Consider the following 27,220-nt stretch of genomic DNA (forward strand, 5'->3'; position numbering starts at 1 on the left):
GCTCAGTGGGTTAAAGCCTCTGCCTTCGGCTCAGGTCATGATCCCAGAGTCCTGTGAAAGATCCATTTCTTTCTGAGTGGTACAGTACTTTTGGCGTAAAAATCTGTAGCCTATGGCGCCTGGGTGGCTCAGTGGGTTAAGCCGCTGCCTTCGGCTCAGGTCATGATCTCAGGGTCCTGGGATCGAGTCCCGTATCGGGCTCTCTGCTCCACAGGGAGCCTGCTTCCCCCTCTCTCTCTGCCTGCCTCTCTGCCTACTTGTGATCTCTGTCTGTCAAGTAAATAAATAAAATCTTAAAAAAAAAAAAAGAAAGAAAGAAAAAGAAAAGATGGGGACTCATGTCTTTCCCTTGGGGCAGAGTGGAGGGACAGTTCAGGCTGGATCCCAGCTGGGGGTTGCCCCAGTTCCTTCTCAGGGCCAGGAATGAGCCCAACAGGGAAGCTGAAGCTTAGCGGGGGGAGGGTCCTTTGTCATGTAACACTGCCCACCACCCCCTTCCCACCCAGTGCTGCCAGGCTCCCTGTGGATCCTGGCACCCTCCCTTCTCAGGATCCCCTCACAGGTTGTTCTCTCTGCCTGTACGTTTCTGCTCTCTTCCTGGCCAGCTCTTCAGCCCAAATATCCCCCTCTGACCTCCAGGCTCAGCCTGGCACTCTAAGTCACTACGCCCCAAATCAAACCTCTATCATGTTGACAATTAAGTTATTGCTTCTTTGCTTGTGTGATGATTGGTTTAATAAATGTTCCCCCTGCCAGATGCGACACACTAGCAGTCTCAGTCACAGCTGTGTCCCACACACCAAGGAGGCTGCTTTCAATACGTCATTGTCGACACTCTCCCTTCTCACTCCAAGCCTTGCCTACAACACCCCAGACAATGTGGTCTCATCTCTGTCTCCCAGGCTCTTTCTGGCATCAGGCTCAGACCCTACACATTACTTCTACCTGGAATGTTCTGAAACACTCTGGGCCCTTCTACAATGTTCTGGAATTTCTCAGAACATCTTAGACCAGTCTGTTCCTTTATTAAAGCTGGGACATCACCTTCTCAAAGAGGGTCTCCCCAACCTCCTAGTTAAAGCAGTCCCTTGTCTACCTGGTCACTCTCAGCCATTGCCTTTATGACAGTTACCACCTTTTAGAAAGGCCCTCATCACTGGCCCATTTAGCGTCTCAGGTCTGTCTTTCTCTGCTGTAATATACACAGCAGAGTCTTCTGTTATGACCCCCATGCTATTGAGTGGAGGAGTCAGGAATGAGACTAGGAGTTGGGACAACTCTGATGCTCTCCTGCTGGAGCCTTGGGAGAGTTACTTACCTCTCTGAACCGCAGGGTCTTTCCTTTTAATTAAGGTTTCATCTGCAAATGGCGAGGTGTGCCCATTTCACATTTCCACCAATGTTCACACTTCTGTGACCCAAATACAGAGCATCCCCCAGTCCCGGGGGACTCCCTCATGTCCTCTTCCAGTTGGTCACCTCCCAGAGGTAGCCCTGGGTCTGACCTCTATCACCTTGGCTCCATTTGACCAGTTTCATTTTTTGTTTGCTTTTTAATAAGTCAGCTTTAATGAGACGTAATTTACATCCAACGACACAACCATTTTAAAATGCCCAGTTCAACAAGTTTTGACAAATGTAAACCTCCCTGTTCCTCCATCGCCAAGATATAGAATGTTTCTATCACCCTAAGTGCTTGTGCCTCTTTGTGGTAATAGCCTTTCATCCCCAATGATCTGTCCCCCGTCACAGGTTAACATGGCCTGTGTGTGTCATGTTACTTTAAATAAACAGAGTCAAATGTCCTCTTTGTGCCTGCTTCTTTAACTCAGCATTGGTGAGATCCACCTGTGCGATGTACACGGTGGTGCTTAGTTCTTCTTCCTTGCTGTATAGTATTCAATTGTGTGATTGTGTCACGGCTTGCTTACCCACTGACCTGTTGACAGACCTCTGCGATATTTCCATTTGGGGCTCCTATGACCACTTGAGTTCATGTCTTTGGTAAAACCATACCTTCCTTTCTGTTGGATAAATACCTGTAGTGGGTTAAGTGGTATCCCCACTTAACTCACATCCACCTGGAACATTAGAACGTGACCTTATTTGGGAATAGAACCCTTGCAGATGTAATTTAGCTAAGGATCCAGAGGAGATAGTAGTAACTGCTTCCTTCCCTTTGTAGTTATGGTGAGAATACACAGTTTGGGGCATTGAAAATACTCTGTAAATGTAACTGATTAAAAAAAAAAAGTGACAGCCAAGATGCAACCTGTCTCCATCTATCTTTATGATTTTATTTATTTATTTGACAGATAAAGATCAGAGAGCAGGCAGAGAGAGAGAGAGAGGAGGAAGCAAGCTCCCTGCGGGGCAGAGAGCCCGATGTGGAGCTCGATCCCAGGGCCCTGGGATTGTGACTGGAGCCGAAGGCAGAGGCTTTAACCCACTGAGCCACCCAGGCGCTCCTCCATCTATCTTTAAAGTCGAGTTTTTCTGCTTGTCCCCAGCTGGAGTCACACACAGATGGGGACCATCACCTCCTGTAGGAAGAGCCAGTAGAGGCTGGGTTCTGGGGTGATGGTGGGGATACTGGGAGGCCTGAGAAAGGCCACAGGGCTGAAGGTAACTAAGGTGAAGCCAAACATAATCAACACAGGAGAACCCCATTCATTTATTCATTCATACATTCATTCATTCACCGACAGATTTGCTACCAGTTGATGTAGGATGTAGGAGTCTAGGATCCTGGCGAGGTCCCAACCTAGACACAGGCTAGGCAGCCAGGCTGGGCAGAAGGAAAATAACCCTCCTCTGCTGGGCAGCCAGGAAGGCTCCCTGAAGGAGGAGACCTGTGGTGGGTGTGAAAAATGTGGGAAGATGTCCAGAGACCTCTGTGTCCCTCACCTCCCTGGAAGCCAGCAGTCTGGAAACAAAGTTTTGGCAGGCATGCTGCCTCTGTAGACTCTCGGGGAGAATGTTTCTTTGCCTCTTGGAGCTCTGGTGGACCCAGGTGTTTTCTGGCTTGTGACAGCATCACCTCAGTCTCTGCCTCTCTCTTCACATGGCTTTCTCTCTGTTTGAATTTCCCTCTTTTTTTTTTTTTTTTTAAGATTTTATTTTTAAGGGGTGCCTGGGTGGCTTAGTCATTAAGCATCTGCCTTCGACTCAGGTCATGATCCCAGGGTCCTGGGATTGAGCCCCACATTGGGCTCCCTGCTCAATGGGGAGCCTGCTTCTTCCTCTCCCACTCCCCCTGCTTGTGTTCCCTCTTTTGCTCTCTCTCTGTGTCAGATAAATGAATAAAATCTTTAAAAAAAAGATTTTTTTTTAATTTTAATTTTTTAAAAATATTTTATTTATTTATTTGACAGACAGAGATCACAAGCAGGCAGAGAGAGGCGGATGCAGGCTCCCTGCCGAGCTCTATCCCAGGACCCTGGGATCATGACCTGAGCTGAAGGCAGAGGTCTTAACCCACTGAGCCACCCAGGCACCCCAAAGATTTTATTTTTAAGTAATCTCTGCACCCAACATGGGCCTCAAACTCCCAACCCTGAGATCCAGAGTCACAGGCTCCCACTCTAGCGACTGAGCCACCCAAATACCACCCTCTCCCCCCCACCGCCCTGTCTTTCCTTCTTTTTATGAGGATACCAAGTTATGGGGTTTAGGGCCCACCCTACTCCAGGAAGATCTCATCCTGAGATCCTCACATTAATTGTATCTGCCAAGACTCTTATTTCAAAAAAAGTCTTTTTGAGCCTCCAGGTAGATATGTCTTTTGGGGGGACACCATTCACCCAGTATACTGAGAGTGTTTGTTCAATGTCTTTTCAGCGAGACTGTTTCCTCGAGGGCGGGGCTTCCTTCGTTTTGTCTGGTATGTGTGTCCCACGTCCACCACGGGGTCTGGTGAACAGGAGGCCAACAGCAAACTCTTGCTGAATGCCTGATTAAAAGAAAGGAGAAAATGGAGCCCCAGCATGGGGCCCTGGAGAGGCCTTGAGCCTCAGACTCAGAGAGTAAGGGTCCCATTTCTTGCTCCCGAGCCTTGGCAGCCTTCTTCCACTCTCTGAGTCTTGCTTTCCTTGTTTTGCAAGGTCATCGTGAGGACCAGAGGAAAAGTCTGGGGGTCACCAGGCCCCAATAGGCCCCTAGGAGATGTAGCTGTGGTTGTGGTAGGAAGGGACACAGGCAGGCAACCTTCTAGACTGCAGGTAAGTTAGAGAAGGTGGACCTAGCTCAGACCTGCCTTGAAGGAGGCACTGGAGGTGCTGCCAGCTGAAGTGACAGAGAGCCCAAGATCAAAGGCAACTGTGTTTATTCTTCACTGAGCCCACGCATAATCCTGGAAGGAAGTGGTCTATATGCCCCTCCTTTTTTTCCCACCATTGAAGCGAGAGTCACATCATGTAAAATTCACCATTTTAAAGTGAATTCTGTGATGGCATTTAGTGCATTCACAATGTTGTGCGATTACCATGGCCAGGAAGAAAAGAGAGTCCTCGTCCCTTGGGGACCTGACATTCCTGGGGGAGGATGGATGGTAAACAAGAAAAGGAAATACAGGGGCACCTGGGTGGCTCAGTCATTAAGTCTCCCCTTTCAGCTCAGGTCATGATCCCAGGGTCCTGGGATTGAACCCTGCATCGGGCTCCCTGCTTGGTGGGAAGGAAGCCTGCTTCTCCCTCTCCCACTCCCCCTGCTTGCGTTCCCTCTCTTGCTGTGTCTCTCTGTCAAATAAATAAAATCTTTAAAAAAAAAAAAAAGAAGGAAATACACGACAATTCCTCAGAAAGTTCCTCCAAGAGCTACCCTGTGATGTAGCAATTCCATTCCTACAGAGGCACCCAGGAGAAGTGAAAGCAGGACTGAGCTAGTCACAGCAGCGCTAGTCACAGTTCACAGCAGCGCTAGTCACAGTCACCAAAAAGTGAACACCCCAAATGCTCATCAGTGGACAAATGAAGAAATGACATGTGGTCCATCCGCACTACAGGATATTACTCAGTCATAAAATGGAAGGAAGCCCTGATAACATGCTACGACGTCGAGGAACTTTGAAAACACTACGTTGAGAAGGTCACGTGCAGTAGAATCCCGCATGTATAAAATGTCCAGAATAGGCAAATCCATAGAGACATGGGGTGCCTGGGTGGCTCAGTGGGTTAAGCTTCTGCCTTCAGCTCCCGTCATGATCTCACGGTCCTAGGATAGAGCCCCATATCTGGCTCTCTGCTCGGCAGGGAGCCTGCTTCCCCCTCTCTGCCTACTTGTGATCTCAATCTCTCTGTTAAATAAATAAATAAATAAATAAATAAAATCTTAAAAAAATAGATTTTAAAAAATGCATAGAGACAGAAAGCAAACTGATGGTTCTCAGGGGCTGGGGGTGGTGGATGGGGATTGACTGCCCCTGGGGACAATGGAACAATAATTTTTTTTTTTTAAATTTTATTTGTTGGGGCACCTGGGTGGCTCAGTGCATTAAGCCTCTGCCTTTGGTTCAGGTCATGATCTCAGGGTCCTGGGATCTAGTCCCTCATCACAGGGAGCCTGCTTCCCCGCCCCCTCTCTGCCTGCCTCTCTGCTTACTAGTGATCTCTCTCTGTCAAATAAATAAATAAATCTTTAAAAAGAAAAAGATTGTATTTATTTATTTGACAGAGAGAAAGACTACAAGCAGGGGGAGTGGCAGGCAATAGGAGAGGGAGAAGCAGGTTTCCCGCTGAGGAGGGAGCCTGACGTGGGGGTTGTTCCCAGGACCCCAGGATCATGACCTGAGCTGAAGGCAGATGCTTAGCCAATTGAGCCACCAGGCACCCCTCAATTTTATTTCATTTTAATTTAATTTAATTTTTAAAAAGATTTATTTATTTATTTATTTGAGAGAGAGAGAACGTTGGGGGGCAGAGGGAAAGAATCTCGAGCAGACTCTGTACCAAGTGCAGAGCCCAAAGTGGGGCACGATCCCACACCCTGAGATCTTGATTTGAGTTGCAATCAAGAGTCTTAACTGACTGAGTTCTTCTTATTTTTCAATTTTATATTTATTTATTTATTTATTTGACAGACAGAGATCACAAGTAGGCAGAGAGGCAGCACAGAGAGAGGAGGAAGCAGGCTCTCTGCTCCACAGAGTGGGGCTCGATCCCAGGACCCCGATATCATGACCTGAGCTGAAGACAGAGGCTTTAACCCACTGAGCCACCCAGGAGCCCCATATTTTTCAATTTTAAACAAAGGAAAACTGAAATACCATGCAGTTATGGGGAAAAAATCAAGCAGTGGTTGGGACAGAGAGTGGGCGTGGGAGGGGAAAAGTACTGAGAGCCGCCATGAACTTGGCGCTTACCACCTGAGCTGCCCTGAGTGCCCTATGTTTACTTCATCCTGGCCTTGCTCTGTCCTACAGGGATACTTTCAACATGTGGAAACTGAGGTATAAAAAACTATAAGGTATATTTTATAAGGTATAAAAAGCATCCTGCCCAAGGACTTGAGGCTTGCACGAAGCGCGTGCCGAACAAAGGGTAATAGCAAAGATAGCGGGCGTTTGGGGCGCCTGGGTGGCTCAGTGGGTTAAGCCTCTGCCTTTGGCTCAGGTCATGATCTCAGGGTCTTGAGATGGAGTCCCACATTGGGCTCTCTGCTCAGGTAGGAGCCTGCTTTCCTTTCGTTCTTTCTCTGCCTGCCTCTCTGCCTACTTGTGATCTCTGTCTGTCAAATAAATAAATAAAATCTAAAAAAAAAAAAAGATAGCAGGCGTTTGTCTTGTTGACTGTCTTGTTGACAGAGAAGCAAAAGGAGGTGCTGGAAGCATCAGCAGCTTTTTGTGAGGTTTCTCAGCGGGGAAGGGCAGACGGGGCACATGCTGGCCCCAGTGCAGGGCTAAGGGAAAACAAGGCATCCCCCAACTTCCAGGCCTCCATTTCCTCCTCTGTAACACCTGGGGGTTACAAGGAGGCCTCTGAACTCTGACCTGGGGCTGCAAGGCCCACAGCTGGTGTGGAGCGGGGGAGCAGGTGGCGAGGCCCCCGCCTCTGGGAGAACAATGCCAGCTGCGGGCCAGATGGCGGCCAGACCTGTGGACGCTGTCTGCTGTGTCCCGCTTCCAAGCTCTGCCAGACCACGGGTCAGCATTCTTGGAGGAGGGTGTGCAGTAACCTCCATGGGCCCTCCTGGTCCCCTAACCTGCCTGTGTCCCATCCCAGATATGACAGCCACCAATCAGGCTTCAGTCTAGAACCCTGGGGGAGGTCCCCCGCCTCGCTCTGCCTCACCCTCATATCCCATCTGCTGCATCTCCTGTTGGCTTCACCTGCAAAGTATATCCCAGCTAAGACCACCCTCTCCCTGGCCACTACCTTGGGATGAGCCCCATCACTTGGCCTGAATATTTGCCTTCTAAGTAACATCCCTAATTCAAGATATTACCCCTGACTGTTGGTGTTGGTTACACCCCTCTGCTCATAAGCTCCCTCCCCGTACTCTTCATTTCGTGGAGGGGAAATGCTTCCATGGTGGTCCACAAGGTCCTCTGTGACCTGGAGCATACCACTCATCCCTACCCACCCCATCTTCTCCCCTTTCCCTCTCCCTCAATTTTCCCCTGCTAGGCAACACTCCAGACATGCTCCTGCCTCAGGGCCTTCGCACAGGCTGTCCTGTGCCATGTGATCTTGGAATACCTAGTAGGTCCCTTGCACTATGCGTCTGCAGCATGCTACATGTAAGCACACAGCCAGGGGCCCAGGGAACCTCTCCTTGCTTATCTTCAGCCGTATGTCTGTGTGTCTGACATGTGGGGCGGATCTTGGTGTTTATGAAGTGTGAGTGCATATGGATGCCATTGACTGCAGCTGTATGTGTGGCAGGCGTGTGAGCTGTAGTTCTCCGCTGAGCGGAGTTTGATGCCTGCATGGGGTTCATTTGGAACAAAGGCTCAAGTGCCAACCTCAGGTGGGCAAGGGTGTGTGTGCAGAGCTTGCCAGAACTTGAGCTGCTCACGCATGCACAATTCAGCATTTATAGAGTGCTTATTGTGTGCTGGAGAAATCAGCGGGACCCCTCAGCACCTGATATCTGTCAACTTGCACGATGTCAACTCCTGAGCATTTAACACAAGCAATTGAGTATCTACTGTGTACCCACCTGATCCTTTGTGGCAGATGGATCAGTTGAGTCTGGTTCTAGCTGCAGGAGCCCACCCAGGCAGCCTCCTTGCTTCCTCCTTGCCCCATGCATGTCTAACCCTCTCTCCTAGCACTGATTGCAGGGAAAACTCTGAGCTTCATTTGGACACCTGGACCCTGCTCAAGGCTGCACGAAGGGAGGGTCTTCCAACTCAGAAGGTGTAAGTATAAATGGGCACAGGGCCGGAGAGAGGATCCTGGGAACTTGGACCCTTCTAGGATGGAGATTTCAGGCTTTCAGTGGATTGGGGGTGGGGAGTGGGAAATGTCCTTGAAAGGCTCTGGAAGCTTTACAAAGCACTTGCTGGCCCTGGGCTCCATGGGGTCTGGAGTGGGGAGCAATGAAAGAAGGAAGGGGAGGAAAAAAGAAGGAGGGAGAACAAAGAGAAAAAGGAAGGATATAGACGCACAAACTTAAGCATTGGCTGAAGATTGGGTAATTGGGGAACTGGAATTTGGGGAGTTCAAGGCCATTGGGTCTGGTGGTGTGGGCTTTGGGGGTGTAAGTATGGGTATGAAGGGCCTGTAGGCAAGAATTTGGGGGATTGGGAGTTATGATTGGAGTAGAGGATGGGGGAGATAATCTGAGGGGAGGGGTTTGGGGGTGTGAAAACCAGAATTGTGGATGAAGCAGGAGGCTTGGGGATCTAAGGGCAGATGACTAGGGTCTGAAGGTAGAGGTTTTTGGGTTTGAGGGTGGAGGTTCTGGGAGGGTAGATCAGGGGACAGTTGGGACCCAAAGCCGGGTTGGAAGTCTGAGGCCTGAGCAAGGGATGAATTCCCACATCTGAGGGAGGTCTTGGGGAGTGAGTGGTCATGGAGGGGAAGGGAAAGTTATCAGAGCTCTAGGATCCGTTTCTTCTTGTTCCTCCCATCTCGGCCTTGCCCCTCCCCCTTCGTAGAATAGACTCCTCCCAGACCTGCTGCACTTCACCTTCGAGCCGGCCCTTACTTTCTGAGCCCCCTCCCAGGTCCCATCAACCCCTCACAACTCGCCTTTGCCCCGCCCCTGCCCGGAGTAGGCCCCGCCGCCTAGATAACGCCCCGCCCCTCATCAAGAGTCCGCCCTCCATCCAGGCCCCGCCCCCTCCCTCAATTGAGCGGGCCCCTGCCTTCACAGTTCCCGCCCATCCGCAGACTCCACCCTTCTCCGCCCAGCTCCACCTCTCGTTAGGCCAGGCCCCATCCCGAGCCCAGGGCCCCGCCCCCTGCAGAGCCGACCCGGTGCCGCCCCGCCCCCCCCCGCGTCTCTGTCTCCCGGGCCGGCGCGCGCGGCTCCCGTCACTTGAACGCGCGGCGGTGGCGGCGGCGGCGGCGGCAGCGGCTGCGGCGGCGGCGGGAAGATGGCGGAGTCCGGTGGCGGCGGTGGCGCTGGTGGCGGCGGCTTCGGCACGGGCCCGGGCCCCGAGCGCCCGAGCAGGTGAGACCCGTCCGCAGGGTGGGCCGGCACCTGCCCCGGGCCAGGGTGACGTGTGGGGAGTCCTGGGGGTCGTGAGTACTGAGGAGCCATCTGGGCCGGCTCGAGGGTCTTTACGGGGGATTGCGGGCTTTAGGGGGTCATGGAGTACTGGGGGTACCGAGGGCTGCTGAAGGGCAGCTGAAGGCGGGCTGGGGACCCCAGGACCTCGAGGTATCTGCATGCGGCCCTAGGGGTTCGAGGAGGCATTGAGGAGCATGGAAGTCTGAAGGGAAAGCCATGGACTCCTGACTGATGGGACCATAGGGGAACTGGGGATGCCAAGGGGTCTGGGAAGCAGAGAGGGCCTGAGGAGGGGGCCATGGGCCGTCTTGAGCTTGTTGAGGCTGTCTTGAGGACTCTAAAGGAGGAGATTGATGGAAGCTTGAGGGGCTGAGGCCTAAGGCTTCCTGGAGTGTGCTGTAGGACCCTGCCCTGAAGTGTCTAAAGGTGGTCCTGTGGGCATGCGTAGGGGTTCTGTGGAAGGCTGGAGGTAGGGCCTCAAGCGAATCTGAGGGCCTGAAAGAGGCCTTAAAGGGCCTAGGAAAACCTGAAAGGGGAGGCTGAGGTTGCTGCCCAGGGGTCCCAATGAGTCCTTTTGGTCAGGGAAGCATCTGGACTTCCCGGGGTCCTAAGTGCCTAGGGTGGGTCTTGGAGAACGTGTGGTTGATGAGAAAACCCTGAAAGTCTAAGGAGAGTCCATCCTTGGTGCTCCGGTCTCCCATCCCCATGGGGTTCAAGCTAAAGGACTTAAAGCAAGGTCTGGCCCACAAACCAAGGGGGCAGAATTCACCCCCTTTGGTCAAAGGGAAGCTCCCTTTTCCTTTGCCCAAGTCCGGAGACGGGTTGCTTGAACCCCAGAATTGGTGTAAAAATTGAAGGTGTTGATATGCATTGTTATGGCTTTTCAGAGGGGAGGAACATCTCCCTTAGGTAGCACAATCTCCCTCTTCTCACAGGGCCAGCATGGCCCAAATCCTCCCATCCCGGCCTCCCAGGAAAGCCTGCCACCTTCGATCGGCCAAAGAGGAAATCTGGGCTCTTCCTTGATGGTGAGCTTATGGGAACAAATAATTCCAGTGTGAAAAGTGAGGAAGTTGTTTACTACTTTTGTCCTGTGGAGGCATTTCTTATTGTGGAGACTTGGGCTGGTACAGGCCTGAAAGACCTGATGGCTTGAGGCATGATTTGGGCTTTAGAGGCCTACAGTGGGGAGTGAGGAGAGATCAGAAGATTTTAAGACATTCAGAGGGTAGATTTGGCAGGGCTTGTTGACCAGGCCTGAGGTGACATGTAATGAACAGATAGAAGGGGACAGCTAACCCCAGGTCCCTGCCTTGGGCCCTGGGATGGGATAGTCTGGGGGCAACAGCAGGGTATAACTTATTACATACCATATAAGTCACTTATTTTAGCTGAGCATTTGATTGAGTTTTAATTAATTTATGGCATTTTGTACCCTTTAAAACAATCCAGTTTTTTGAGAAGGTTTCCATCACCCCAAAGAGTTCTCTCAAGTCCCTTGCAGTCAACCCCCAGCCCTCAGACACACCCTGATCTGCTTTTGCTCTCTAGTTTTGCCTTTTTAGAAATTTTATATGCCGGCAACCCTACAATATGTGGGTTCTTATGTCTGGCTTCTTCCCCTCAACTGAATGGTTTTGGAAGTGCATCTAGGTTGTCACAAGTATCAGAAGTGTTTTTCTTTTTCATTGCTGTAGAGTATTCCATTGTGCGGGTGGACAGTTTGCTTATTCATTTACTGGTTAGTGGACATTTGGGTTTCCATTTTGACAATACAAATAAAGTCCCTGCGAACATCCAGATATGTGTTTTTTTATTCTCTTGGGTAAATACCTAGGAGTGGACTGACTGGGTCCTATGGTAGATTAGGTTTAGCTTTTTAAGAAACTGCCAAGCTGTTTTCCAGAGTGACTGTACTATTTGGACTTCTACCAGCAAATGTACAGGAGTTCCAGTTGCACTGCGTTCTCATCTACACTTGATGTAGCCAGTCTTTAATTTTAGCCATTTTAGTATATACTGGTATCTTATTTTGGTTTCAGTTTCTATCTCCCTAATAAGTAATGATGTTAGACACTTTTTCATGGGCTCATTGTCTATTCATATCTTTGGTAAAGTGTCTTTTCAAAGCTTTTGCCCATTTTCTAATGAGTTGTCTTCTTATTGTTGACTTTTAAGAATTCTTTATATATTCTGGCTACAAGTCCTTTATCAGATATATGATTCGCAAACATTTTCTCCCAGTCTGGCTCCTCTATCTTTCTTTCATTCATTCATTCATTTTCTTTCTTTCTTTCTTTCTTTCTTTTTTTTTAGAGATTTTATTTATTTATTTATTTTTGTCAGAGAGACAGAGAATGAGAGAGGGAGAGAGAGCATGAGAAGGGGGAGGGTCAGAGGGAGAAGCAGGGAGCCCGATGCGGGACTCCATCCCAGGACTCCAGGATCATGACTTGAGCCGAAGGCAGTTGCTCAACCAACGGAGCCACACAGGCACCCCTCATTCATTTTCACTCATTTTCTTAGTGATATCTTTCACAGGGCAAAATTTTGTCATTTTGATGAAGGGCAAGTTTATCAGTGTTCTTCCCTTATGGATTATACTTTTAGGGTCATATCTAAGAATAGTTTCTTTTTTTAAATTTTATTTTAAGCAGGCTCTGTGCCTGGCATGGAGCCCAGCATGGGGCTTGAACTCATGACCCTGAGATCAAGACCAGAGCTGAGATCAAGAGTTGGATGCCTAACTGACTGAGCCACCCAGGCATCCCCTAAGAAATCTTTTCTAAATGGAAGCACTTTTAAAAAATAAATATTTTATTTATTTATTTATTTATTTATTTATTTTTCTTCGGAGATTGTATTTATTTATTTATTTATTTGACAGAGAGAAATCACAAGTAGATGGAGAGGCAGACAGAGAGAGACAGAGGGAAGCAGGCTCCCCGCTGAGCAGAGAGCCCGACGCGGGACTCGATCCCAGCACCCTGAGATCATGACCCGAGCCAAAGGCAGCGGCTTCAACCACTGAGCCACCCAGGCGCCCCTATTTATTTATTTTTAAGATTTTATTTATTTATTTGACAGACAGAGATCACAAGTAGGCAGAGAGGCAGGCAGAGAGAGAGGAAGGGAAGCAGGCTCCCTGCTAAGTAAAGAGTTTGATGCGGGGTTCAATCCCAGGACCCTGGGATCATGACCTGAGCCAAAGGCAGACACTTACTTAACCAACCGAGCCACCCAGGTGACCTGGAGGCACTTTCCCCCACTTCTGAGATTCCCATTTGTCCCCCTCCATCCATCCTAGTGAAAAATTACAGTTGTCCGGAGCAACTGATAGGAGAGGAACTCTTATCCCTGTGGTGCTTGAGTGGGGCAAAGGGCAAGAATCCCTTAAATGGTGAGATGGATCATGTGGGAAGAGGAGCAGGTTTTTTTTGTTGTGGTGGTTTGTTTGTTTTTTAAGATTTTATTTATTTATTTGAAAGAGAGAACACAAGAAGGCAGAGAGGCAGGCAGAGAGAGAGGGGGAAGCAGGCTCCCCACCAAGCAGAGAGCCCAATGCGGGCCTCGATCCCAGGACCCCGAGACCATGACCTGAGCTGAAGGCAGATGCTCAACCCACTGAGCCACCCAGGCACCCCAAGAGGATCAGGTTTTGAGGGGGATTGTGGCACACAATATTTTGCCAGGGATCCCTTGAGATATAGAAGCCCTTGTAACGTTCTTTGATTCCTTCCTTCATTTATTCCAGAGGGGCCAGCAAGGCCTGGTGTATCACTTGCCCATGCCTCATTTCTCTTCATCCTTCCACACTCCCGGGTCCTGGCGTCTCAGAGCCATCTGCCTGACCACTGAGCTCAGTTAGCTCCCAGAATGCTTTTCCTGGTCACCTTGGATTGTTCGGTAAAATTTATATAGCATAAAACTCACCTATTAAAACTGAACAATTCCGTGACATTTAGTATGTTCACGATGTTGAGCAACTATCCCATCTGTCTAGTTCCAGAACATTTCCACCACTCCAAAAGAAAATTCTGTACCTATTGGCAATCATTCCCCATTCCTCCTACCTCAGCACCCTACAGCCATTCATCTCATTTCTGTCTCTATAAATGTACCTGTTTCATAAATGGAATCATACAATATGTGACCTTCTGTGTCTGGCTTCTTCACTTCGTATGTTTTCAGGGTTCATCCGCACTGGAGTGCGCATCAGTACTCCATTCCTCTTTAGGACTGTGTGATACCTCACTGTGTGGACAGACCACATTTTGTTTAACCATTTGACCAGCAGGTGGACATTTAGGTTGGTTCCACCTTTTGGCTATTTGGATAGTGCTCCTGTCACCACGCATGTTCCAGTTTTTGTTGGAACACTTTTTTTTTTTAAAGATTTTATTTATTTATTTGCGAGAGAGAGAGAACACAAGCTGGGGGAGTGGGAGAGGGAGAAGCAGGCTCCCTGCTGAGCAGAAAGCCCGATGCGGGGCTCGATCCCAGGACCCTGAGATCATGACCTGAGCCGAAGGCAGAGGCTTAACCCACTGAGCCACCCGGGTGCCCCTTTTGTCGGAACACTTGTGTTCAGTTTCTTGGGGTATGTATCAGGAGTGGAGTCGTTGGGTCATATGGCTGTTGTGTGTCCTTGATCATGTTCTCTCAACCCAGTGCTCCTTGGTGTGTTTATTAGTGGAAATGCTAATCTGCCTCATGCTGTCATGTGCCTGGAGCAAGGGTTGCACAGATGAAGTAAATGTTCAAGAAATATGGCTGGAGGTGGGGAGGGAAAGAGAAAGGGATGGATGAAAGGGGTGTGGAAAAGCTCTCTAGGGCTTGCAGTCTGGCGGGTAGGATGTCCCTTCTGTGGGATTCGGTCAGTCCTTTGCCTTTTCAGGGAGACTTGGGGGGTTGCGGAAGACTGGGGGCGGCTGGCCTTATCCATGAGGTTGGTTTTGCAGTCTGCCAGGAAGCGTCTGCATCTGCCTTTTTGTCCCATGAAGGGCTTTGTCATTTGGCCAGGGATGGGGGCGGTTCCTGTCTTCCCCTTGGCCTTTCCAACGGTCCCACAACTCAAGAAACTGTCCTCAGGAGGGACTGAGTTCCTCCATCCCCCACCGCCCCCAGCGTTATATAACTTGTTTGTTCCAACTTCACTTTTCTGCAACCAAGGGGGAAAAAAAGAAAGAGAAAAGCTTATTCTCCTTCCTTCCCATCTCGAGGGATCAACAAAAAACTCATTGCCTAGTAGAGATGGTTGTTAATAACCAGGCCGAAGCTTCCGGATGGTGGGAGTGTGGCTGTCTCAGCCGAGGGCTTGCAGAGGGGAGGCGGGGTCCTAGCTGTAGGCTCACTCACAAGAAAGACACTTGTTCTCTAGTGGCCCCCTGCCCAGCTCCACCTCAGGCCTTCCACAAGGGTCCAGGCTCAGGAGGGAAGACAAGTTTATGGCCATGTTGGGGGTTGAGTGGTGTGGCGGGGGGAAATGGAGGAACTCTCCTGGGAGTTGGATGTCCCCAGCTAAATTTGTCACTGTGAGGTACCTGGATGGCTGAGTTCCAGAGGCTTCTTGCCACAGAGGCTTTTCAGATGTTGAGTTATTGGCATCCTCACTCCTCAGCCCATCTTCCTGAAAGGTGTCTGGAGGGGGCACAGTCTCGCTGACTCATGCAGCTCCCGGGGGTTGAGACGAAGGCATCGGGTGAGCTGTGCTTGCCACAGGTGTTTCATGGGCAGTTAGGGCCCACAGTGTGAGTGGGTTCAGCACAGTTCAGCGAGGCAACTATCTGCTTCTGGCTTGGTGATCTTTACTTGTTTAAACTTTCTTAACAAGCCCTCTCTGGCAGTGTCCTAGATTGTAGCCACTCAGCCCTGAGGCCCTGGAAGAGTCCAGTCCCCCAAACCTTGTATGAAAGATTGGGGGACCTTTTGGCCTTCTGAGAAGGTTCTTGTTCCTTTGGCTTTGTCCTCTTTTCAGCCAGGAGGGAGGTATAGGGGTTTGACCCTGCAGAGATGGGGCCTCAGCTCATCCTCTTGAGAATTCTGGGAGATTTGGTGATAGCAGGTGCCTTATCAGACCCACCTGTGTCTGTGGCCCCTCCTCTGGCGAGCAGGGCCACCCCACATACTCACTGTGCACCTTGGGCATGTCTGCAACTCTCTGCACCTCAGACTGCTCATCTGGGAAGTGGGACCATAGGCCCACTGGGCAGGGTAGCTGGGATAAAGGAAGCTAGGACCAGGGTGTAAATGTGAATGCAGAAGTGGCTGAGTTAGCCTGCAGTCCTGTGTGCCGCGCCCGCCTGGGGCCTGACGGGGCTGCGGGCTCTTGTTGGCAGGTCTTGCCTGTGAGTCAGTGTGGCAGGTGGGGAGAAAGAGAAAGTTGGTGTATTAGTCCATTCTGGCTGTGGAATACCCAAGACCAGGTGGCTTATAAACAACAGAAACATGTTTCTCAAAGTTCTGGAGGCTAGGAATTCCAAGATCGAGGCACCGGCAGGTTTGGTGTCTGGTGAAGCCACTTTCCAGTTCAGAGATTCCTGTTTCTTCAGTGTATCCTCACCAGGTCGAAGAGGTAAGGGGGCACTCTGCGAGTCCTCCTCCCCCTTTTAAAAAAGACTTTAAAGATTATTTTTTTTTTTAAGTAATCTCTACACTCAATGTGGGGCTCAAGCTTATAAACCTGAGATCAAGAGTCACATTCTTGGGGCACCTGAGTGGCTCAGCCATTAAGCATCTGCCTTTGGCTCAGGTCATGATCCCAGGATCCTGGGATCAAGTCCTGCATTGGGCTCCCTGCTCCTTGGGAAGCCTGCTTCTCCCTTTCTCACTCCCCTCGCTTGTGTTCCCTCTCTCACTGTGTCTTTCTCTGTCAAATAAATAAAATCTTTTTTTTTATTTTATAGATTTTATTTATTTATTGGACAAAGAGATCACAAGTAGGCAAGAAGCAGGCAGAGAGAGAGGAGGAAGCAGGCTCCCTGCTGAGCAGAGAGCCCGATGCAGGGCTGGATCCCAGCACCCTGGGATCATGACCCAAGCTGAAGGCAGAGGTTTAACCCACTGAGCCACCCAGGTGCCCCAAATAAATAAAATCTTAAAAAAAAAAAAGGGTCATATGCTCTACCAACTGAGCCAGCAGGCACCCCAGGGTCCCCATTATAAGGGCACTGATCCCATTGATGGCTCCACCGTCATTACCCAATCACTTCCCAAAGCACCCCCCTTGGCCATCTTAGTACCATCACTTTGGGGGTTCGATTTTAACATATGAATTTCATGCAGTTGGGAGGATGGTGGCTCCGTTACTGGGTGGTCATGAGAGAGGGTCAGTGGCAGGGGCGGGAGGAGAATGGAACATTCCGTTCCAGGCTGCTTCTGCAACGGATGGTTCCGTGCAGGCCTGGCACCTGGCAGCAGAGCAGAGCGCAGCTCTGTGGGTCTCTGCAGAGTATTGGGATGGGGGCAGCTGAGTCTGAGGCAAGCTGTGGGGAGTGTTGGGCTGGAGGCGCTAGAGGGCTGGGCCAGGAAGCTCAGCTCCTCCTCAGGGAGAGAGGCGCCCCTTTCCTCACCTTCTCGCCAGCAGGGCCCTGCGAGCTCATGATGTGCAGTTGCTCTGCAGACTGCTCACTTCGCCCTGATTGTGGAGCATTTGTCTCACAGCTGGACCGCTTCCACCTGGTAGCTGCGACTCCCCTGGGGGACGGCCTTCTTGTCGTCGGCCATTGGGGTGGAAAGGTTTTATTAGCCTCCGCTATCATAGTGCCATCTCCAGGGAGCCCATGCCGTGTGTCATCCCGCTTTTCTTCACGCCAGTTATTTTTTATTGCTGATCCGCATGGGAGAGCTTAGTGAGACCAGGTCGGAGGTTTGTGCTCGCATACCCCCACCGCCCCAGATGCTTTAAAAGTGGGGCTTTCTCTGCATTCCTGCCCTTTGGTCTTAGGACATGTTGCAGACTTGGACTTGAAGGCCCCAGAGAAAGGTGGGAGGGGTAAGGGGACGGGGAGGAAGGACCCAGATAGAAACAATTCATCAACGGAGGTGACTTCTGGCATCCCTGGCTCCTTTCTCTTGTGGTCAGGACTCATTTGACAGCTTTCTCTTCCGCTGGTGATCATCGCATGGTTCGTGTACACCTGCTGCTGTGCTTGGTGCTGGGCATGTGGGCCCCCAGGACAGTCCGGCCTTGCCCACGTGGGACATGCCAGCAGGGTTAGCAAGACAGTTGTGCAGTCATTTCTCCATGCTTGCCATAAATGATCCTGAGGCCAAGTGGGAGGTTCCTACCTTTTCTGGGAGGTTCTGAGAGCCTCCTCATGAATGAGATTGAGCTGAGTCTGAGGGTTCATGTCATCAGCTTAGGGGGAAGTGGGTCATGAGGAAGTAGATTATTTCCTGGGTATAGGCAAGTGGCATGTGTAGGTACTGAAGGAGGAGCAACCTGGCTTTTCAGGGGTCATGAGGGCAAAGAGGAGCTGGAAGAGGTGGGAAGGAGGAGGCTGGGAGCCGGAGTGGGGGGTGTAAAATTTGAATGGGGGCAGGGACCTGGGTCAGAAGAATCCCTCTTTCAAGAGATAAGGGGGCCCAGGCCTAGGTGGGAGTTGTAGAGATGGTAAGATAGGCATGAGTTTTGGGGAAGATTCAAAACTGAACTCATGCCATGTGCTGATCACCGGGTCACTGGCTTTCAGGTTTCCTCCAGGGACGGAGGAGTGAGTCCTGGGGAAGAGGTGGACATCTGGCCTGGAAGGCTTGAGGGCTTGTCTCTACTCTGGAAAGCCCTTGTGCCTCTTCTTGCTCAAAGGCCTCAGGTCTTCCAGCGAGCAGCTCCTGATCCCCGGAACGTCCCTTCTTCTGAGAAGAGGCTTTGGCCTAGACTGAGCCAGCCTGGGAGGTCTCCCCTGTTACAGTTTTGCCGCCCTGCTCTGAGCTTTGCCTGGAGAGCGCTCACCACACTACTGTCTCCTCCCCTCACCTGCTGGCGCATCGTGCTGGTTCCACCTTTGAGCCACATCCCCGTCTGGTCCCTTCTTGCATCTCTTCCTCATCCCTGCTCTGAGCCACCATTGGCTCTTGCCCTCTAACTGCTGCCCCACACTCTGGCCAGTGAGCGGGTCCTTCCCAAGATAGGTATCAGACCACATCACTCTGCCTGCCACCTGCCAGGGGGCAGGGTGGTTCTTCACTCTCAGAACAAATTTTACTTCTCCATGTGACCCCCGCTCCCACCCTCATAGTGAGACCCTGCCCACCCGTGGGGCCCTCCGTGTTTCCACAGCCCTGCTGTTCTCCCAGCAGCACTCCTCCGGCACTTCTCCTGGAGGTTTGACCTGGCTCTTCCTTGGCTGGAGTGTCCTCTGTCCCAGTGCTTTGCACAGCTCCACCGTTGCCTCCTCGGGGCCTGGTGGCTCTGTCCACCTGCCTTTCTGCATCCATTGCCCTGTGCTCACAGTACATTCTGTAGGCTTAGAGACCCACATCCCCTCGAATGTCTGCTCCCTGGGGCAGAGCTTTGCCGTGGTAGCCCTGATTTGCTCCAGCAAATACCCCAACACATAGTCTGTGACAGGATTTTGAGGGGACCTGGCCTGACCTAGAGGCTTCTGGAAGAGCGTGCTGCACTCTGCTGGGTGGGGATCCCCCTTTTCCTCACTGTATTTAATGGCATGGTCTGGGTAGAGAAACAGAGGCAGGCATGTTGGCAGTGAATCAGCCCATTAGAGTAGAAGCCAGCGAGCAGTGCTCTTTTGCGTGTGCTTCGTGTAGTTAATGAACAGGATCTCAGCCCTGTGTGCTGAGGACGGGAAACGGCCAGCCACTTGCTCTCCCTGTCCAGCTGCCTTCAGTGGGGAGTGGGGGCCGCGGGGTCCCCACTGCCGGCAGAGCCGCCTCCCTCCTGTGGTAGCCGCTCCGCAGCTGTGCAGCCGAGCTCTTAACACTTGTTAACCCCAAGTCTCCAGTCTCTTCCTCCTGCCCCCTCCCCTTCCCCATTTCCCTCCAGGGAGGGCTACTCAGGATTCACAGAACTCGTCCCCCACGGCTAGGAGAGCCGCTTCCCCAGCATTCCTCGTCTGCGGAGCAGGAGCGGGTGTTGGGGCGCCGCCAGCGTGGTTTCAGAGCCCCGGCTGACCGGCCAGTGGCTGATTCCTTCGCACACACCATCTCACTGCACACTGAAAATATTGTGATTCGGGAGGAAGTAACCGGCACCTTTGGGGAATCACAGACCTTTCCTGTGAGGGAAGCAGCTTCCGGAATTGAACAGCTCAGCCTAGAGGAAATCTTGAGGGGCGGACCTTTGGGGTTTTAAAGGCCTCCAGGGGGGTCACCCGAGATCAAGATCGAGGCTGAAGATGTTTTCTGACGCCACAACTGCAGAATTCCACAGGGGTCAGAGACGGATCGGGTGGGAGCGGGCTGGGCTGCATATCCGGAGAGCTGTCCTCTCCATGGGATGTTCGAATTTGAAGCAGCCTGCTGGAGGAAGCGGGAGCAGAGAGACCCGATCTCCAGAATCTACCGAGATACTGGAGCTGCGAGTAGGGCGGTCTCCCGAGGTGGGGTTGAGGAGGTGGCGCTGTGTCCTGGAGGCGGCAGGCACATGAAGGAGCCCACCGAAGCCCCCCGAGGCAGCCCCCACATAGAAAACTGACAGGACTGTGTTTGAAAGTTGTAACTGTGTGCTTGCCTCGGTGAAATCTGGTGGGTCCTGGGATGGTGTCTCTTGCTCTTTTCTCCCCCTCTCTGTCATGCAAGGCGGTGAGGCAGGGCAGTTGGGAGCACGCAAATGTTTACGCTCCACGTGAGTCACTTACAGAAGCAAGATGTGGTGTTTTTCTTGCTGAGGCTGATGGCATCGCACGGCCCTGCAGCCCCAGCCTTGGGCTTGCTTCCAGCATTTTAGCATTTAGAGTTGCTGAACTTTTGCAGTGGGGGACACGAGGAGCTTGCTGACCTTTCGTGGGGAGCCGGCTGTCTTGTCACAGGCGGGCAGGACTTAGGCTGGGTACCGCCACTACCCACTTGCTGCACATCGCCCAGCTTGGACTTCCGCCCTGCCCCCCACCCCCGTCCCTCCTCCCATCCCCAGAGTAGAAAGCCTGTTGCAGCGCAGGGAGAGGCGGCAGCTGGAGAAGCGGTAACTCCCTGGTGGTTTTTTTCAGAGGTTCATCTGGAACGTGGTGGACAGGAGCCCTGGACCAGAGTCTTCTGACATTGAAGGTCCCCTTTGGTTATGAGTGCCAGAAATTCAATTCTCTGCCTTCAGTTAGAAAATAAAAGTTCATTGTTCACATTAAAAAAAAAAAAGTTCAGGGAGAGTTCTAGTTTTAGGTACATTGAGATTCAAGTCTGAGATGATTCCCTTGGACTCTGTGACTCCTTTCTCTCGGCTCTGCCTTCCCTCCTGGTTCTGCAAGGTGACCTGGCCTTGCAACCCCAGGGGGAACACTAATCTCCATTCTGGTCCCTCCAGCAAAAGTCCCAGGGAAGGCTCTGATTGGATCACACGGGTCACACCCCGATCCTGTGGCCAGGGATCTGGGAGGCTCTGATTGGTCGTGAGTCTCCCTTTTCAACCCAGTGATGGGGTCTCCTGATTCCTACCCCTGGGGAATAGGAGGTTCCCTGAGGAAAACAGGAGGCCCTTATCAGAAGAGGGGAAGGATGTTGGCACCCCTAAAATGACAGCAGTCATGACAGGCCTCTTCCCATGCCTCAATCTGTGCTGCTGTTGGAAGGGCCAGGCTGAGCCATCTCTGTATCTGCATCTGCCTGTGCCTAGCCCAGCACCACTGGTCGTGAGCATGTGCCGTTTGGCAGAACTGTCTCTTTTGGGCCTCAGCCTCTGTCCTTCCAGGTGAGGTAGCCGGACTGGACACTGAGATGCTGGAATTTGGCAGTGCTGGAATCGCACTGGGTTTATTGGTTGAGTGATGCTTTGGGCCACGTAGTCATGCCCCTACTTGCCTGACCTGTAGAGTGAAGAGGTTTTGCTTATTCGAGTGGCTCCATTTCCAAGCCCAGTGCCATGTGAGGGGATGGGCTCTGCCCAGGATCAGCCTTGTGTCAGTGGGTGGGAGCAAAATAGGCATGGCCTCAGCCTGAGCCTGGTTCCCTAGCTTGTCCCTGCCCCTGCCTCACGTGGAGGCCCTGGCTGGGCTTTGAGGGGAAAGAGAGGCTGTGGAGAACCCTGGCTGGGTCAGGAGGGCAAGCATGGCCATAGGGGAGACCTTCTCCTTTCTGAAGGCTTGGAGGGTAACATGGCAGAGGTGCATGGAAGAGCTGGTGGACTTGGAAGTGTGGCATAAGGAAGAAGGTTGGGTCGGGGGACAGGAGGAGTCAGCCCTTCAATATGGGGAATAGTATGAACAAAGTGTGGAGGTCAGACATTCTAGAAAAAAATCCTGCTGAGTGCTTCCTGGATTGAGCCCAAAGGATAACATACCCAGTCCCAGAACTTGGACCAGAAGGTTGCATGGAGGGGATGAAGAGAGCAGATCTCTGCAGTATATATCTGCAGCAAGCAGAGATATGAGTCAGGCTCCAGCCAGCCCATGCTGCCACCTGGTAACCGTCAACCATCCACCTGGCACCTCACCCATCCATCTACCCACCTTTCCACCCACCTATCCATCCGTCCATCCATCCATCCCTCCGTCTACTTACCTACCCACTCACCCATTCAGCCATCTAGTCAGTGGGCATGACAGCTCTGAGCACGTGGTGCCAGGTGCTGGGACACAGCAGGAGACGGAACCTGCCCTGTCCTTCCCTGGTGAGGCTCCTGTTTCAGCCTTGGAGAGCTAGGCTGTAAACGGATGGTGCACCAGACAGAGCACTGAGAGGGAAGGCAAATAGAGCTGGGCTGGGGTCAGAGAGACACAGGGGCCCGGGTGAGGCTCTTGCAGGGTGACCTGGCAGAGTGGGATTGTGTCCCTCCTAGTGGCTGGAGGGTTGGTGGGATAGTCCACATCCTTGTCCTGCCTGCATCGAGGAGCTACATCCTGCCCTTCCTGCTGGCCAGCTTTATATGCAGTCATGGTTCAGTGCCCTTGGTGAGTGGTCTCAGCCCAGCTTTGGTCTCCCCATCTATATCATGGAAGTGATGTGGGGCCTACCCATCTGAGGCTACAGAAAGGCCGGCACTAGCCAGGGCCTCTTGTGTGCTGTGTGGCCTTGGGTGGGCCATCTGAGGCTACAGAAAGGCCGGCACTAGCCAGGGCCTCTTGTGTGCTGTGTGGCCTTGGGTGGGTGCCCGAACCTCTCTGTGCTTCTGTGTCCTCATCTTGATAATAGTGGTATTCTCCTTTCCATATTGCCCACCAGGAGGTGAGCTGGGAGCCACATCTGCACAACCCTGGCCCTACCTGCATGGAGTAGGTGCTCATTCTGCAGGGCAGGGAGGGGTAGAGGTACAGTGAAGGCAGAGAGCTTGCTGCTGGTGAGGGAGGTAGGGTCTGGAGGTCCACTTTTCTTTCTAGGCTTGAGAAATGGCCAGAGTGGGACAGGTTGGGGATTGGAGGAGTGCTGCCCCTGGGTCTTCCTGTCCATCAGCAGTGGCTAGGTCCCTGTATGTCCTAGGCTTAGTCAGAGGCTGGTGTGATGGCACAGAGCCCAGGCAGGGGGTCACAGCCCAGCTTGCGGGACACTGGGCTGACAGTGGCCCATGAAGAAGGAGGCTGTGGAGGACCACGGGGCACTGAGGTAGGAGAGTGATGGGATTCAACATTGTTGACCTGTGCAGGTGGGAGATGGGCAGTGTCGGCAGAGTTCTGATTGTGACCCAGTGGATATTTGGGGAATGCAGGGTTCCATGTGGTTTGTCCCTGTCATAGAAGAGCGGGACAACCGAGCTGGCAGCGCTTGCCTTGAGTGGAGCTGGCACCTAGACGAGTCCGGGCTCTGTGGACATGGAATCTTGGGCGGGCTTCTGGGTGGGTTCGACGGGGCCTCGTTGTGAGGCTTGTGCTGTGCGGGGGCAGACCCCAGCCACTACTCCCAGCCCTGAAGTGTTCCCTTCTCGGGATGCCTGGGTGGCTCAGTTGGATAGGGTCTTGCCCTCAGCTCAGGTCTTAATCTCAGGGTCATGAGTTCAAGCCCCGCGAAGCTTTACTTCTCTCACCATGCTGGGTTCTTGGTCCTTGGGAGGGTTCGGGATGGTTCTTTCAAGGTAGATGGGGGTTCCAGAACCTCTGCCTGCCTGTCTTGATGACCTTTCCACCCTTAGGCTCCCCAGCTGTCACATGGGGGCTCTCTGAGTTGCCAGCCCTCGGGCCCTGCAGGGGGCATGGTTACTTCCTACTGGGATCTCTTTGATACCCCCTCTCTTCTGTCACCCTGTCACTGTTTGGTGAGCCCAGACAGGCAGGAGCCAAGGACATACACGTAGGGAGATGGCTGTAGTGGTGATGCCATGAAGAAGGTGAAGTGAGCAAGTGTGGCCTGGGGCTCTTTGCAGGACCCTGAGAGGGCGTCTTCATAGGCAGCGTGTTTCCAGGATGGACTCAGAGGGCTGTGGCCATGCTCACGCCTCCGGCACTTGGAGGCAGCTTGCGTGGGAGGGAGCGGATGAGACTCTGCCCCTGTCCATCGGCCTGGTGCACCTGCCCTCCTGGCACAGATCCACTCACGGGTGCACAGATAAGCTTTGGCTCTGGGCCTCCTGTTGAAAATTATCTCAGAAGATGTGGGGGAAAAAACAGCATGATGAGCAGGAATGAGAAATAAACAACCACTGATGGCATAGAGAGGGCCCAGGCTCGGTGGGGCGCATGGGATCCAGGGGCCCTGGCTGGATTTCTTCTCTCCCGTTCTAGGTCTTTGTCTCTTCCCCCCGCCCCGGCTGTCTGTCTGCGTCTGTCTGGGTCTCAGTCCCTTGCTCTCTGAGTCTTTTCCCCCTGGATCTCTGCTAGTGCTTTGGTGTCCTGGCCTGCGGGGCCACTGCAGTGAGGACCTTCTTCTGCTGCTGGGCTCCATGCTTGTCCACTCAGAAGACCTGGCCTTTTGTCTGTTCTCCTGGGAGCCCAGGGATCAAGCCCTTATCAGGAGGGACAGCCCCAGGCATGGGCCTGTTGCCCTGCGAGGGGTGAGGAGGGCGGGCCTGCCTCTGGTGAGCAGTCCCAAGAGAAAGCACACTGACGTGAGCATGGGGGCTGCCGGCCAGCCTGAACATTTGAGGGCCCATGCAAGGTGCCAGAACATGGTGATTCTATCCTTTGGGCTGGGAGCACAGTACCCGGAACTGTGAAATATTGTGGTAACCGTGGCAACAGTAGCTGGGGATATCTGCCTTTGTGGGGCATATGGGACTCCGGTTCAGATGCACTTTTACCCACGGAGCTGCGTGCCTAGAAGCCAACGCCTGGGTCTCAGCAGTCAGCAGGTTGTAGTAGAGCAAGAAGTAGAAGCCAGTGCTGGAGCTGCTTGCGACTGGAGGGGCTGTCCTGGGCCTCAGTTTCCCTGTCTTGGAGTGGGATTCATGAAGTTGCATGCGAAGAACCACGCCTGGCCACCCACCACACACTCAGTCAGTGGGCCTGCCTTGTTAAGAGTCAGAGGTGGATGGGAGGGAGAAGGCAGAGAAGTTTCCAGTATGGCTGGAGGACAGGGGGTAGGGGGAGGGTGTTGTGTGAAATAGGGCAGAGGGGTGGACCAGCTGGCCGCCAGAGCTTCTCCACCCACCCCGCCTCTGGGTTCTGTCTCCCTCCCTGGGTCTCTATCCCCCTTTTTCTGGTTTTCTGTTTGCCCCCCCTTTCTCCGGTCTCCCTCCCCACTTCATTCTGGGTCTCTGTCCCCTCTCTCTCCTGTGAAGTGCAGCATCTTCCCTGCTGGTGCAGCCGGGACCCTCGGGTGGAGTGGCCTGGAGCTCCCTGGTACGACTTCGGCCGGGGTGTGAGCCAACCAGCTGTGCTGCGCTGCTGTGCTCCATCGAGCCACATGGACAATAAAACCAAAATTGGCTTTGAAAGTGGAAGTGCTCTCCGTTTTGAGGGGAAGTGAGGGAATTTGCATGTCAGAACAGTATGTTAAAGGGGCAATACCGTCAGACTCTGTTCTGGCCCGAGCTTTGGGCTCCATGTGGGGGTGGGAAAGGATTTTACAAAACCCCAAAGAAATGTTTCCATGAAATTCTTTCTTGTTCTTGCCTTGCCGTTTTTTTTTCTCGACATTCCAATGAAAAGAACTGTTCCGGGGCTTCAGATCTCTCCTGTAGGGTTGAGAAACCAAGCATGGAGACCAGGGCCAGCAGCCAGATGAGGGCAGGACTTGGGGAGCACCCACCCCACCAGGTGTCGCTTCCAGGGCAGACCCCACTTCCACTGTGGGGCCCTGTCACTGGGGTACGGGAACTGCAGTTGGTGTGGCCCTGCCCTTCTTGTGGCCTCCCCCACTTGGACATCTTCTCTTGGGCTGGGTCCCCCTAAAGCAGACCCTCAAACAAAGATTCCAGCCCATGGTGTTTTGGGGGTGACCCCACGAAGGACTGGTGTTTTTGGGGAAAGGAGCCCACACGGGGGTACCAACCAGGAGCTGGAGACAACATGGGCAAAGGCCTTGGCTGTCTGAGGACCCCCAGGGGATTGTGGATGTCTTGCCATGGGTGGTCCACTCAGGGGTCTTTACCCTACCCAGTCCCACTTTACATTAGCCCTGGTGTAGGGGAAACTCCAAGGGACACAGTGGCTGTGTCCCCATGTCCAGCATAGGCCTGGACCTGGCCAGGGGTGCCTAATGACAGTGGTAGGGGATGCACTATGGGAGTAGGGGGTCAGGACAGCCTTGAGCCCAGGCCAGGCCTGAGGGGGCACGCATAGCCCCTCAGAGGCCAGATCCAGGCCAAGGGTGCAGCTGGGGCGGCAGTAAGCGGCCTCCAGAGACGTCCTGACCCGGCTGCTGACGCATTGGCTCCGATGACTCAGTGCGGGTGACCGTGGCTCGGGTGGCCGTCTGGAGACTCGGACAGGCTCAGGGCTGCCGCCGCCGCCTTCCTGGGGGCCCGTGGCCCCGCCGCGCCGGCCGCCCCCTGTCTGGGCTGGCCTGAGTAATGGGTCCTCCCTTAGTCATCGGTCCCAGGCCTCAGCCCTCCCTCCTCCTCCTGCCCACCTCCGCCCAGCCGAGCCTGTCTGTCCTGGGGACTCCAGCCCCTGCTGGCTTCCTTCCTCCTTCTCTGAGCTCCCCAGAGGCTGTGAGGTGTGTGTGGGGGGTTTTGATGGGGGCTTCAGGGACAACTGTGCCATCTGTGAGATGAGAGGGGAAAAACAACCTCTTGGGTACTGTGAGCCTTGCCAAGGGCATGAGGAGAAGGGCCTGGAGGAGGACGAGGTATGTACAGAAAGGGGCCATTTCCTCCCCACACAGTGTATCTCAGGCCTCATACCTTGTAAGCAGCTGTGGAGTGGACTTGGTTGGGGGCTCTGGGTAGGTATGTCCTAACTCCTGGGTGGGAGCATTTTCATGCTTGGAGTGTGCAGGGCCTCTGTGCTCAGTTGAAGGTCAGCCCTTTGTCAGAAGGTACGATAATTCTTTATACTCCTTTGGA

The 27,220-nt window shown here is 52.8% G+C and overlaps 1 protein-coding gene across 1 annotated transcript in view; it reads left to right on the plus strand.

The window, feature by feature from the left end:
• The first annotated feature begins 9,500 nt into the window (after positions 1–9,500).
• Positions 9,501–27,220, plus strand: part of KLHL26 (kelch like family member 26) — a 28,395-nt gene continuing 10,675 nt past the window's right edge. The window contains exon 1 of the mRNA XM_059389470.1: positions 9,501–9,618. Coding sequence (XP_059245453.1) covers positions 9,542–9,618 — 77 coding nt within the window. The 5' untranslated portion in view covers positions 9,501–9,541. The remainder of the gene's footprint in view (positions 9,619–27,220) is intronic.

Source organism: Mustela nigripes, chromosome 2 (assembly GCF_022355385.1).
Source record: "Mustela nigripes isolate SB6536 chromosome 2, MUSNIG.SB6536, whole genome shotgun sequence".
NCBI lineage: Eukaryota > Metazoa > Chordata > Mammalia > Carnivora > Mustelidae > Mustela > Mustela nigripes.